The sequence below is a fragment of the Bidens hawaiensis genome, unplaced genomic scaffold, assembly GCF_021521415.1.
Source record: "Bidens hawaiensis isolate Kalapana, Puna unplaced genomic scaffold, B.hawaiensis_p1.1 tig00067193_1, whole genome shotgun sequence".
NCBI classification, from domain to species: domain Eukaryota; kingdom Viridiplantae; phylum Streptophyta; class Magnoliopsida; order Asterales; family Asteraceae; genus Bidens; species Bidens hawaiensis.
Window position 1 is genome coordinate 21,700 of NW_027501905.1, and position 13,932 is coordinate 35,631.

Sequence of the window (13,932 nt, forward strand, 5' to 3'; positions counted from 1 at the left end):
ATCCAACATCTAACACTAATGACTCGTAAGGCATATGACGGGAATAAAAGTCAACGTGAATATAACTTTACAAAGATAGCTAACCATACATAATCGTTAATCTCTTTTTAAGAGCATTTTTCGTCACATCATCATCACTCTTTCTAGCCAAAAACACTTATATCGTTTAATCCTCCTTCAATCATTACCACTTTACATGGCGTTATTATAGAAACACTCATTCCCATTCATGTCCATATAAGAGCATTCTCATCCAACCCCTTATAATATGTGAGGGGCGTTCTTATAATTTAGAGAGTGATTCATGGTGTTGTGAGTGAATGATTTTTATATTTTAGAAAAAATATGATTTTTTTGTATATTTGTAAAGTTACCGTTCATCATCTATAATTTTTTAATATATTTTGAAATGGTTGTGAGTGAAAGAAAAAGAAAAGGTAATAATAAAATGCATAAAAAGTATCATTTAATTGAAATGAAAAAAAAAATAAAATAAGTTTTAATTTAATTTTTGGTTTGGAGAAAAAGGGTGAGATGAGAATGATGTCTCGTTACGAATGGTATAAAAATATCTCTTTTTACAAACTTGGTGGGCACGTAACACTGCCCGCAGACCAAATAAATCAACCTTAAATCCTCCGAATCTTTAAACTCAAATCAGTTTTGAACTCCTCTGTTCTGTTGTTCAAATGTCAACGATTGCAGTTGTCACAGGTGGAAACAAAGGCGTTGGTTTAGAAATATGCCGGCAACTGGCTGATAATAAAGTCAACGTGGTGTTGACCGCACGAGACCAAAACAGAGGCCTTGACGCCGTCGCTAAACTGCACTCGTCCGGCTTACCTGACGTCATTTTTCATCAGCTTGACGTCACGGATCCGAGCAGTATTGCTTCGTTGGCAAGTTTCATTGATTCTCTGTTCGGAAAACTCGATATATTGGTAACGATTTGATGTTATATTTTTCCAAAGCTCGAACTTGACTTGTGAGTCGGAAAGTCTTTTGAGCACGGTTCAGGCTTGGCCAGTGGCTCGTTCATTATTTATTAATTAGTTTAAGTACATTTTTAATAATTCTTTTATTTTGATAAGAACCTTAAACGAACCTTAGGGTATTAATTTATATATATGTATATATATATATTTATTTATTTATTTTTTATATATTGGCAAGAAAACTGAAAACCTTAAACGAGCTTAAGCTTGGCTCGTGAGTCATTTCCTCAGGTTCGAGCCCGGCTCGGGCTTGGCTTGATTATTATTAATTAGTTTATATAAACATTTAATTACTTTTTAATTTTGATAAAAACCTTAAACAAGTTTAAGCTCGGCTCATGAGTCATCTTCTCAAGCTCGAGCACTTATCAGGCTTGGCTCGTTTATTATTTATTAATTAATTTATATACATTTTTAATTATTTTTTCAATTTTGATAAAACCTTACGAGCCTATTCTCGTCTAGACCTCGAGTGTTGTACCTTAAACAAGCCAAAGCTCGGCTCAAACTCGGTTGTGTAGTATGAAATTAAGTAGTTAATACATAGAAGTCCAAAAGAGTTAAAAAATAAAAATTCACATGACTCATTAAAGCTCGACGAGCCTAAAAGATCTTCCCGAGCCTTGTACAACCCCGAGCTCGATAACTAAGCAAACTTTATTTTTGGCTCAAGCTTGGGCTTAATAACTAAACAAGCTTTATTTTTGGCTCGGGCTTGATAAGGCTCGCTTAGTTTTCAGCTTTTTGTCGAGCTCGGGCTCGATAACTCTATGCTAGCCTTATTTTTGGCTCGGGCTCGATGAGAATCTGCCCACTTTGAGTTTTTTTATCGATCCGAGCTCGGGCTCAATAATTCAACAAGCTTTATTTTCGACTCGGGCTCGATAACTATGCAAGCCTTATTTTTGGTTCGGGCTCAATGAGATTCTGCCCGTTTTGAGTTTTTATCGATCTGAGTTCTGGCTCGATAACTAAACAAGCTTTATTTTTGGCTCAGGCTCGATAAGGATCGGCTCTTTTCATGCTTTTTATCGATCCAAGCTTAAGTAGCTCACAAACGGCTGGACTCGTTTGCACCCATGGTGGTTTATTTCATTTGTGGGCTAGTAATACTATACTTATATATGGAAGTAAAATGTAACAGGTGAATAATGCTGGGGTCTCTAGTACAATAGTTGATGAGGAGTCCTTTTGGAATTTAAATCTTCCATCTGAGGTAAACAAGTCGTAACATTATTATTTATGAAATGATGATTGTTTATATTATATAATCTTTTGATAGGTGGTAGATAAGGCTAAGCAAGTGAACAAAACAATAACACAAACATTTGAAGGTGCCCAAAAGTGCTTAGAAACCAATTATTATGGAACTAAACATGTCACTCAAGCTTTGCTACCACTTCTTCTTAAATCCAACTCACCGAGAATCGTCAACGTCTCATCCAAATTGGGTCAACTAGAGGTGAGCAGGGATGCAAATGAGCCGAGCTACTCGAGCTTGAATTGATAAAAAGATTGAAGCGAGCTGAGCTTTTTCAAGCCCGAGCACAAGCCTTGTATGGGCAGCTCATTTAGGCTCATCGAACCTTAACAAGCATTGTGTATTTTCTACTTTTACACTTCACAGTCAAGCTCAACCCGAGCTTAGGCTCGTTTAAGGTTTTTCTCAAAATATATAAAAATAATTAAAAACGTATAGTAACTGATTAATTAACATAAACGAGCCGGGCCCGAGCTTGAAAAACAACTCTCGAGCTGAGCTCGAGCTTGAGCCTGGTCAAGCTTAGGCCGGCTCGTTTACAACTCTAGAGGTAAGACACCATAGATGCGAGTATAAGTTTTATTATTTTTGAAATTTTAAGTTTATGTTTTCGTTGTTGTAGAATGTTCAAGACGAAAATGCGAGGAGGATTCTAAGTGATGTTGATGGATTGAGCGAGGAGGTTGTGGATGAAGTTGTGAAGGAATATTTAAAAGATGTTAAAGATGCAGAATTGATGGCAAAGAGAGGGTGGACTAGTAACGTTTCGGGGTATATCATGTCAAAAGCGGCTCTTAACGCGTACACGAGGATCTTGGCCAAGAATTTTCCGTTATTGTGTGCAAACGCGGTTAGTCCTGGTTTTGTTGCGACGGAAATGACGTTTTTTAAAGGAACTTCTACTGCCAAAGAAGGTGCCAGAGGGCCTGTGAGACTGGCCTTGATGCCAGACGGCGGGCCCTCGGGTCGATACTTTTGGACTTTGCAAGACTCCACATTTTAATATGAATAACTAAAATAAAACTAATAAAAGAGTGACATGTGTATTGTTTTTTTTTTGTTTTTGTTTTTGTGTTTTGAAAAATAAGAAAAAGAGTCGCATAAGAGTTTTATGCAAACCCCGTGTTTCTTGTTGAGTTTACGGTTTACACGTGTGTGTGTGTGTGTGAAGGTAGATTCACTTGTGAAACTTTAGCATATATGTCCGTCGAATATATAGATGCTAAGCTAGCTTCGTTACATTTCTCATGTGTGTAGTGTATAGTGTGAATCGCGCATGTAAAACACTTCTATAACTACTTGTTAACTTGCAATGCATTGGTGTGAGATTTGTCTTCAATTTATACTGAATAGTTTGGTCTAGAAGAGTGATGTAAATATAAAGGCGCGTAGGAACTATGTGTAAATGTTTATGAGGTCATAGGTGAAATAAATATGTAATGGTGATGTTTGAATTCTTGGCCTAGTAATCTTTCGGGGTATATCATGTCGAAAGCAGCTCTTAACACTTACACGAGGATTTTGGCCAAGAAATATCCGTTATTGTGTGCACGCGCTGTTAGTCCTGGTTTTGTTGCGACGGATATGACGTTTTTCAAAGGAACTTCTATTGTCGACGAAGGTGCGATGGGCTCATGAGACTGGCTTTGATACCAGGCGGCGGACCCCCAGGTCATCTTCCACTCCTTGCATCTGGTTGAATTGTAATAAGAATGGATCCAGTTTTAAGATCAAATTAATAAAAAGTTTTAAAAAAGTTAAAAACATGATTAAATATTAAAAAGAATCTCTGTATCCAATAAACAAATTGCTATAGAACTAATTAGTTAACTCAATTGTTAATGGAAAAAAGACAAATGCCAAGACTCTGTTGTATAGAAAATATATACCATAAAATAGCAAGTTAGTAAATTAATTGATAAAATGTTAAATTATATTATTAATAAAAAGTGTTAGAAAACAAAAATTAATCAATTAAATCATAAAATGTTAAATTTAATTATGGTATATTGGTTTTTATTAATCTCAGCTATTGTCTTTTGGTCATTGCCGATTCCAACTAATAAATTGGCTACTAACAGTCCCAACTTTTAACGTATTTGTTCATAATGGTCCGCGACTAACAGAATCTTAACGTCATTAGTTTTAGGTAGTTGGAAAAACGTTTTTAACTTTACCGGAAAACACCTGAGAACCTTCTTGACCCTTAGAATATCACGTTCCATATATACAAGTTACAACTTTTTAAATAAACTTATTTGAGCTAGTATCAAATTTTCAACCTTGTTGATTTTAAGATTGTATATTAAATTGAAAATGACAAATATTTTCAAAACCTAATGAATAAACAACTAAAAAACAAATTACTATTCCCAACAACATGAGAACCACCCGGCCAGCTTTCGTCTATAAACTATTCATTTCTTATCTTATTCATATTATATTATCACCATATTTCCCGTTATCAAAGTGGACTAAATTATTAAACATTAAATAGTCCCATTAGTGACAAAAAAAACAAATTATAACATTGGTTGAACACATTTATAAGAGCTTTATTCCTTGCTTCAATCATCTCCAAAACAAGTTTATGGCATCACTAGGTGAGAATACCTATGCTGCTTCAACCGAACAGAGGTATCTACGTATATTATGCGGTTCTCATAGTTTTCACATATATGTTTGTATCTAGATTAAAGAAATGTGAGTCATTTGTCGAAGTTGATATTTCTTTGTTTTTGTTTTGATTTAAGAGTGGCGGTTGTAACCGGAGGAAACAAAGGTATTGGTCTAGAGATATGTCGACAGTTGGCCTCGACCAGCATCACAGTTATACTGACTGCTAGAGATGAAGGTCGGGGTTCAAAAGCCGCCAGCAAGCTCAAAGATTCAGGGCTCGCAAATGTTGTTTTTCATCAACTAGATGTTAAAGATCGAGTGAGTATTGCTAGATTAGCCAAGTTCGTGGAGTCTCAATTCCAGAAACTCGATATCTTGGTAAGTGTTAAAAGGTGTGTGTGGGTCGGTTTTGGGCTCAGCATGAACCAAAACAAGACTTTTGGCCGTTTTGAATAGTTTGTTTCGGTTTATAGGTTGGTTTCGATTTTTACATTGGAGCCAACTATACACACATTGTCTGACGTCTAATTCCACACTCTTTCAAGCATGCATCCGGATAGAGGTCACAGGGCAGTTTTGAACATGAAATTTCAAAGTTTGAACGTCTATGATTAGAACGACCGTCCAGATATTAGCCAAACGGCTGTTCTGACTAATAACTTTTCAAAGTTTGACCCCTTTATGATTGTACTGACTAATAATTTTTGAAGTTTTTTTTGGTCTAAACAGAAGGCTGAGTGTTTTGTGGATTTAATGATGTGAAATAAAACAGGGGTGGTGTAGCCGTGTAGCTATAACATGACCCTTTTACATTTGTGATTGAATAAAATTGCTCAAAAATAACGAATTTGGTTCCGAAACTTTTCGCCTAAAATTTGTTGCTAATCACATATTATATTTTTGATCCTAAATAATGAATTTAGGTCGTAACTTCAATAACAAACATTGAAACAAGTTATGTGCGGTTGGGTTCAGCGTTATGGTTCAGTCGGCTTTGGAGTTTTGTTCGGTTTTAATCCGCTCTTTGCTCACCCCTAGTGTTCATGTTGTGATTATGTTTTTTTGTCCCTGAATAATTAACACAGGTGAATAATGCAGCAGAAAATGGAATAATAGTCAATTATGATGAATTTATAGCCTTCAAGGATGGAGCTGGATATGTAAGTTAATACTTAAACATAATTAATACACTCTAATGAACATTTTTGTTTTAAAACAATGAATTGAAGTCACAAAACTTGAATTTGATTCAAAGTTATTATATGGATTATTGTCTAAGCGTCGATTAGAGCGATTTTAGAGTAATGTTTAAAAACGAATATGTTCTTGTATATGGTTTATAGATGGAAGTGAGCGACGAAAACGCACATCTTTTAGAATCGATTATAGAGCAACCTTATAATTTGGGAGACGAATGTATAAAGACGAATTATTATGGAACTAAAGCGGTGACCGAAGCATTTCTCCCCCTTCTTCAACTCTCGAAATCACCACGAATCGTTAATGTTTCTTCAAATTACGGAGAGCTAAGCGTAAGTAATTCACTCTTCACACAAAAATAATATGTAACATTACATATGTAATAAGGGCTGGCAATTTGTGTCTGACGACACGCTTAACACAAGTATCAAACATGAGTACGGCTCGTTTAACTACTTTATGTCATGACTGTAAGATATAATTTCAATTATTTAATAAAATAAAATAATTACATACCGCATTTTTTGATTAACAAGTCATATTGTGTCTTAAATAGCTACCCAATTGCCAGCCCTATATGTAATTGCAAACTATATATCTTTTATCATATGTATCATCTTGCTTTTATAGATGATCCATAGTGAGACGGTGAAAGCCGAGCTCCTTGATATCGACAGCCTTACTGAAGAAAAGATTAATGAGATCATACAATGGTTTCTGAGGGACTTCAAGGCCAATAAGTTGTTAGAGAACGGTTGGCCTTTGACGTGTGCGGCTTATAAGATTTCAAAAGCAGCAATTAATGCTTACACAAGGCTTTTGGCGCGACAGTTTCAAAATATTCTTGTCAACTGTGTGCATCCAGGCTATGTTATAACCGATATAACCTCTAATACCGGACACTTTACTCCTGAAGAAGGCGCCAAAGCGCCTATAATGGTTGCCTTGTTACCTGACAATGGTCCTTCTGGAGTCTACTTTAGCCGAATGGAAATAGCATCATTTTGATCAACAATACTATGATGATGTTATGTTACTTGATTAATTATGTCATGATTAATAAAAATAATCTTTTAATTATGCAAGTTCATGCCCATGATTGTTGAGCTATGTGAATAAAAACAAAACAAGATACGAAAATCCATAATTATTCATTTATTTGCGTTCAATAATATTTCTTATTTCTCACTAAGTAGTGGTTGAATGTATGTATTTTCATTTAACATTTAATCTGGTTTTCTCTAATTACATGTGATATCTAATATTTTAAAGTTTCTGTAAACGTAAATTTGTTTCATTATATTTTTTTTACATAAACTATATTGAAAAAAGAGTCACCATTAAAAAATTGGTATAACACAACCATTATTTTACAAAAACAATTGTATCCGACATAATGCAACATTTTTGTTACCTAATGCAACTCTTTTCGAAAGTTACATATTGAAAATGTTGTATTTAAAAAAACCGTTACATTATGTAACAAAATATTTTGTAAAATTCAAAAAATTAACTTTTTGCCATATTATCGTATACGTCGTCATCCACGTTATCAAAACTAAAGGAATCTAACCCCGTTAGTGAAAAGCTGTTATGATATTTTTTAAAATTTTGTTTAACGTTAGCAAATAAGATAAAAGTTACGTTATTAAAATCCAATATCCCAATTTTTAAGTAGTGAGTTGTATTAAAAAATAAAGTCCTTTATAAAACCTTTGCTATCCATTATTTCTAGATTTGATCTTAAATAGAAAAAGTAAAAGTAATTTAATTAGAAACAAAAAATTAGTTGATTGATCTACTATATAAGATTTAACGACTAACAAAGAGACAAGGCACACTGCATGACGCAGACTCGGTTAAATGGATTTATATGAACACCGGTGTCGTGGCAGTCTGCATGGGTCGCTATGATGTATTGATATGTGTGTGTGGATGGTTAGCATGCTCTGGTTGTAGTTTGTTTATCCTATTTTTTAATAGTCTTTTTAATTTTATGTAATGTTTTCAAATTAATGTAATGTAATGCTTTAAATTAGTAATATAGAAATTTTTTAATGATTATTATACAAACATAATAGATTTATTTTAATTTATAAAAAAAAGATGTAGTAGTTTTCACGCATGTGAAAAGTTAAACCGCACGCCTCATATGTGATTCTATGTGGAAATAATGTGGCATCTATGTGGCAGTTTCACATGTGTTGTATGTGGAACAACACCCCATTGTCTATGAGGCTGTTGCGCCCTTCACCTTCTAATCAAGTTTCTTTTTCGAGTTCTGCTATCAAGAACTCGGCTGGCAAAACCAGTTCTTATGGCATTGCTTCATGCACAAGACACTTGACTTATAAAAAGGCGTCAAAGCTCCTAATGGCAACCTTGTTACCTAGATGATGATCCTTCTATGGTCCAAACTACATATATTTTTTATTTAAATATATGTTTAGTTTATGCACAGTTATAAATTGAGTTTGAAACAAAACTTACTTTTAAATGAGTCGATAAGCCAAAGAACTCTTTTACTCGGACCCGCTTAACCTGTGAGCCAAACTACCAATTTCTTCACTGTTTACTGACTTATGAGGATGTAGTGGTTGCGCGTGGATCAAATGAAGAAGATGAAGGCATGCGACTATGTGACGGGCACGAGCATTTTCTAAAGAGACAACAATGAAAAATAGCATTAAAAAACCATTAAAAGATTCAGTTGTTATGCATATTACAAAATAAATCCCAACAGGGTGTCCTTGATAATGTCTAAAACTTTTTAGGTGAAAGGTGAGAAAAAGTTTAGACCTTAAGTAAAAAGAGTATTTTTAGTAATATAGAAATCAGGAATGTGACGGGTATATAACTAATATGAAAATATGATGTAATTAACCAGGTGGCCACGACTGCGCATTGTAGCGATGGTAAAGTAAATCATACGATATTGTAGCAGTTCCGTTTGAAATATCGAGATGCGTCGAATAACCAACAGATAAAACCGTGTGAAAGTGTGAGCTGCCTCAATTTAGCATTTCAAAGTTCAAACTACAACACAAACTACTACACATTAATGATATCTTATTAATGGGCGTAGCCCATGGTAACAGAGTCCAAGCCCACTAGTATCGTATACAAATTATATCTACATTGTTCTTTTCTCTTTTTCTTTCTTTTTTTTTTCTTATAAAAATCACTAACATTTTTTTCCACACAGAAACATACTTTATGCTTTTCACAAAAAATTAAGATATATCTAACATGCTGAATTTGATATATCTAACATGTTAAATTAAGATATATTTTACACACAAAATTAAGATATATCTAACATGTTAAATTTGAGTATATTTATGTATATGGGGGATGATTCATGCGAAAAGTGAAATCAGAGGTGTATCGAGGTGGGGGAGCCACACCCTTGATTGATATATTTTTTTAAAAATATGAAACTAGATAAAAAAAATTATCAGATCTAGTAAAATCTTATAATTATTGGACGCAAATAACTTTTTTTTATCCATAGTCCAACTAATTGACTATAAGTTAATGGGCAAACTAAAAGTAAAAATAATAGAAAAAAAAACTATTTATATTTTTATCCATATCCACCTTATAATTATCGAGTCCAAATATTCCTATATACATGTGTTTATTGTTAAAAGGGTAATCATCATCAAATAAGTTTTGCTTATACAATTCGTTAGTGTTAGGACGATAGTGTCTTAGGGTCGGGCGCACCCATAAAATAACATCTAGAGTTATATTTACAATAAAATTCGGACCGACTTATGAAATACAGATAAAACGAGGAAAGTTGACCGGAAAAAATCGAATAGAGGAAATTAGTAATGGCGGTGGGTGATGCATGTTGAAGATGAAGACGTAATTAGAGAAATCAATTTTTTTTATTAAGTGGCAATAATTTTATGAAACATGAAGTTAACAATACTTTTCATAAAAAGGTGTTTTAATCTTTTCTTTTCTTTTTTTCTTTCTACCGACACTACAAGACGTTGTACTGCCGGTAAAGGCTTTGGTCTTTGGGTGAGAGGTCCAGGGTTCGATTCCTGGCATTGGCGGTATAATATAAATAGTAGGAGGAAAGCTTGAACATTCAAAAAAAAAAAAAAGACGTTGTACTACATAAGTCGTTTATTACTTTTACGCTGTCAGTTTGTGATTCGTTAGATGTATGTTTCTATCATCATTATTGAAACCCAATTTCACACTCAAAAGAAACTAGCCACAATGTGGGTCATTATTTATTATTATTATTATTAGCGTTATTATTTTTCTTTGGATCGACCAACTAAGTAGCATCATGAACTTCGTACGTGGCCCTAATTAGCTAAAGGTAGCCAGAGCCGGCTACGAGTCCGGACGGACGGAGCCTCTAGCGGTCCACCTATTGAGGGATTCCCCAGATAAAACCCGACCCCCACGTCCGTCAAACGGCACGACAGCGAAGAGCCGGTAAAACCGGGTTAGATCAGGACTCGAACCCCCTCATATCTTCCATATAAATTGATGATAGTGACGTTCGAACCCCCTATCTCTTTCTAGTAAAGTGAGTAACCGATCATATTTGTTGGAGCTATTATTATTATTGTTATTATTATGCCAAATGAAAATAAATAATTCTATCTTTTGTGTATTAAACGATAATAATCCCAATTTGAAAAATCACCATCAACGATTCTAACTTTCAATTATTTTTGTCTCAATGGATCCCCATTAAAAAACACTTAACGCCGTTAAGTTTTTTCCTAAGTTTCAAACTGATATTTTAGGGCTTTTGACCTGAAGAACGATACGAGTCAACTGATGTAAAACTTGTCTCGAAACGGTGATTCAGATGACTTGATTTTTGTTAATTGGAAATTCAAATACCCGAACTGAAACATTGATTTGTCGCTTGGATCACCATTTCGAAATAAGTTTTACATCAGTCAGATCTTATCGTTTTTCCGATCAAAAGCCCTAAAACATCGTTTTGAAACTCGGAAAAAAAACTTAACGGCGTTTAGTGTTTTTAACGAATGTATATTGAAACAAAAATCGTTGAAAGTTAGAACCATTGGTAGTGATTTTTAAGTAAGAAAGAAGAAGAAACTATTTTTCCGGCAGCCTTTGATTATCCGGCAAGGGCTACAACGTTCAGATCCATTAGATATAAGGTGGGTCCCACATGAGTAAGTTTGTCTATTTTTTAACAAGTTTTTCTTCCAACATGACTAAGTATTCATGGTTGTGGGTCGAATCATAATTTGAAATAGAATACAAATATAATATTTATTATTAAATGATTATAAGTCAAGAGGTGGGTTATTGTAGGGCCGGCTCTGGGGTGTGTGAGCTGCACCCCAAGTCAAGTAAGTTTCGGGGGCTCAAACATTTGTATACATATATATGTTTGATATATAAAATATCTTGAGTTAATCGAAGTCGTCAACTGGTAAAATTCGGTGTTTAAAAGTCACTTGAAAAATAGGTTTACCGGATAACTTTGCCCAACGGCGGATCTTGAACATCTAGTATGGATTGGCCGAAAATCACGTGACCCGAAATTAATTTTCCTACCTCTAAGGAGACCAAATTCATGAAGGAGTCCAAATTCAAGCACCAATAATTCCAAACCTTAACATACCAAATTAAAAAAAACACCGAACTTGTTGTTTGCCGAATGTCTGAATTGTAATTCTTGAGCACTCGTGACTCCACCCTAGTCTAGTGGTTTGAGTCTTCTTTGAACGACCTGCTCTGTTCGATTTCAATTTTCACACTTTTGCGCCTATACAAAAACTATTCTGTTTTTGTTCGATCAGGGTTGAGAGTGTGGACTTATTGTTAGATTTCTTTTACTGTTTAAAAATAGTTTGGGCTTGGGCTTTTTTGTTTAAAAAAAACTGGGTTATGGGGTTTTCTTTACACTTATTAGGTAAATGGTTTCCCGTTTTTTAGCTTTAAGGAATTTATTTAAAAAAATCAAGTGTGGGTCGGATATAATAATATGGATGTCCGGACACAAATAATATGGATGGGCCCGACTCAATATATATAATTTTTTTTAACTTTTTGGGAAAAATTAACAATACTAAGTGAAAAAGTTGGATGGGCAAGGTGGGCCTTGGCCATATGATCCGTCGCTGACTTTGCTGAAAAGTTTGGTGGTGTAGATTTCAACAAAATCAAGTTTCAAGCAATGACAAAAATAGTCTATGCTCTTTATTTCATAATTAGATATATTATTTGCATATTCAGCCCTTTTAGTTATACTTCACCCTTAACTTTTATGTCAACATACCATTTAAATCCTTTAAACAATTTAAAAAAAAATGAGTTTATATTAAAATAACTATATTAATTTTAATAAATTTTGTATTAATAACTCATATAAGCATTAAGTTTAGGGTTCAAAAATTTGAGTATTACATTCCTATTATGTTTTTGTTATATTTATTGTTATGACATTAATCGTCGTTTAAAAAAATTGATTTCAGCTTTGGAATCCTCAGAGACGGCCTTGATAATAACCCCTTATCGTACGATAGGTACGTCAGATTTTTAAACATTGATTTCAGTTTTAGAATCGAATCACGTGATGGCATTGTTATCATAAGTAAACCTAAATCTAATTTCACAGCTAATCCATCGATCATAATACAAAAATTGCAGATCTAATCATCTAATCATAAAACAACTAACTCGTCCCGAACTCAAAATTTCCAAGCCGCGTTCTAAATAGAATTAATTTGTAATCACAAAACAAAAATACCAAAATTGCCGACGTGCAAATTCAAATACAAATTATAATTACGCTCAGATTTAACTACACTTAATTAGACCAAAGATCACGTTCAATTAATACGCTCAATTAGATGCTCACAATCTCATATATGAAATTATAAATTGAAATTGAACACTGAAATCACTTCATATCATCCCGTAGATCATAAAATAATCATCAATTTCATCATAAGAACATATCTGAAAACGGATTTGAACAGGAGATACAAACACGAATTGACTATGACTTCTAAAAACGAGACTGTTTTCTCAAAGTAAGTTTTGGATTGTATCAATTTCAAATTTACTTCATTGTAAGCCTTGAAGACGGATTGAAGCACGGGCCAGTTAATTAGGACGAATCAATCAACAAATTAATTAGGTCAAACATATTAATAAAAACTTACAATATTGCCACCACGTGCTTTTAAAATCAACGGAGAATTTAGTCACGCACGTTTTTATACCAATAGGATTAGTGTATTTTATCTTTAATCCATAAGTATATACAAATTTTATCGAATACTACTATAAGTCTATAACGAATTCAAATTCTAATATTTAATATCAAATGATTATCCTTTCCACCTTTTAATAATAATTAAAAAATAGTTAAACAATTCCTATTTTTAAATATTTGAATTTAATATTTTATTTGTGGCCTAGTGATAGGAAGACTTGGGTTCTACATGGAAATCAAATTTGATCCTCACTTGTGTCCTTTTGGGTGGATACTAGCAATGGTGGATTTGAGCTAGGCCTTGTGAGATTGTCAGTTCGGATTCCGAGCCCACCTGGGTTTTTATTCTGCTCTTGCGGTGACACAACGACTGTCAATTAGCAACCAGCGTGGGCCTGGTTAAGACAATTTTGTCTAGCCAGAGTGGAGCAAGGGCTCTCCAAATTAAAGAGAACGACAGCCTAAACACAAAAAACAAAGTCGCCATTCTAAAAAAAATATATATGATTTTAATGTTGTGTATGTTTTGTTGTTGTTATCATATTTAGTTATTAATTATATCTTTATCTAAGAATTTTGGTTATTTTTTTTCATAATAAACAAGCGTGTTTGTTATAACA

At 33.8% G+C, this 13,932-nt stretch overlaps 2 protein-coding genes across 2 annotated transcripts; both read left to right on the forward strand.

Annotated features, from left to right (window-relative positions):
- The first annotated feature begins 637 nt into the window (after positions 1–637).
- On the forward strand, positions 638–3,259 carry LOC143604878 (salutaridine reductase-like). The gene is made up of 4 exons (XM_077081217.1): positions 638–941; positions 2,140–2,211; positions 2,278–2,457; positions 2,879–3,259. The coding sequence occupies exons 1-4, from the start codon at positions 690–692 to the stop codon at positions 3,257–3,259; spliced, it is 885 nt and encodes a 294-aa protein (XP_076937332.1). The 5' UTR covers positions 638–689.
- Positions 3,260–3,741: 482 nt separating this feature from the next.
- Positions 3,742–7,086, forward strand: LOC143604876 (short-chain dehydrogenase/reductase 1-like). The gene is made up of 6 exons (XM_077081216.1): positions 3,742–3,877; positions 4,808–4,859; positions 4,956–5,253; positions 5,961–6,035; positions 6,219–6,407; positions 6,706–7,086. The coding sequence occupies exons 1-6, from the start codon at positions 3,742–3,744 to the stop codon at positions 7,081–7,083; spliced, it is 1,128 nt and encodes a 375-aa protein (XP_076937331.1). The 3' UTR covers positions 7,084–7,086.
- The last annotated feature ends 6,846 nt before the right edge of the window (positions 7,087–13,932 follow it).

Bases quoted from the DNA above. Each gene is read 5' to 3' on its own strand.
- LOC143604876 (XM_077081216.1), top strand. From the start codon at position 3,742: ATGTCGAAAGCAGCTCTTAACACTTACACGAGGATTTTGGCCAAGAAA. The intron at 5,254-5,960 runs GTAAGTGTTAAA...TAATTAACACAG, and splicing joins TCCAGAAACTCGATATCTTG to GTGAATAATGCAGCAGAAAA. The intron at 6,036-6,218 runs GTAAGTTAATAC...TATGGTTTATAG, and splicing joins TCAAGGATGGAGCTGGATAT to ATGGAAGTGAGCGACGAAAA.
- LOC143604878 (XM_077081217.1), top strand. From the start codon at position 690: ATGTCAACGATTGCAGTTGTCACAGGTGGAAACAAAGGCGTTGGTTTA. The intron at 942-2,139 runs GTAACGATTTGA...AAAATGTAACAG, and splicing joins TCGGAAAACTCGATATATTG to GTGAATAATGCTGGGGTCTC. The intron at 2,458-2,878 runs GTGAGCAGGGAT...TCGTTGTTGTAG, and splicing joins CCAAATTGGGTCAACTAGAG to AATGTTCAAGACGAAAATGC.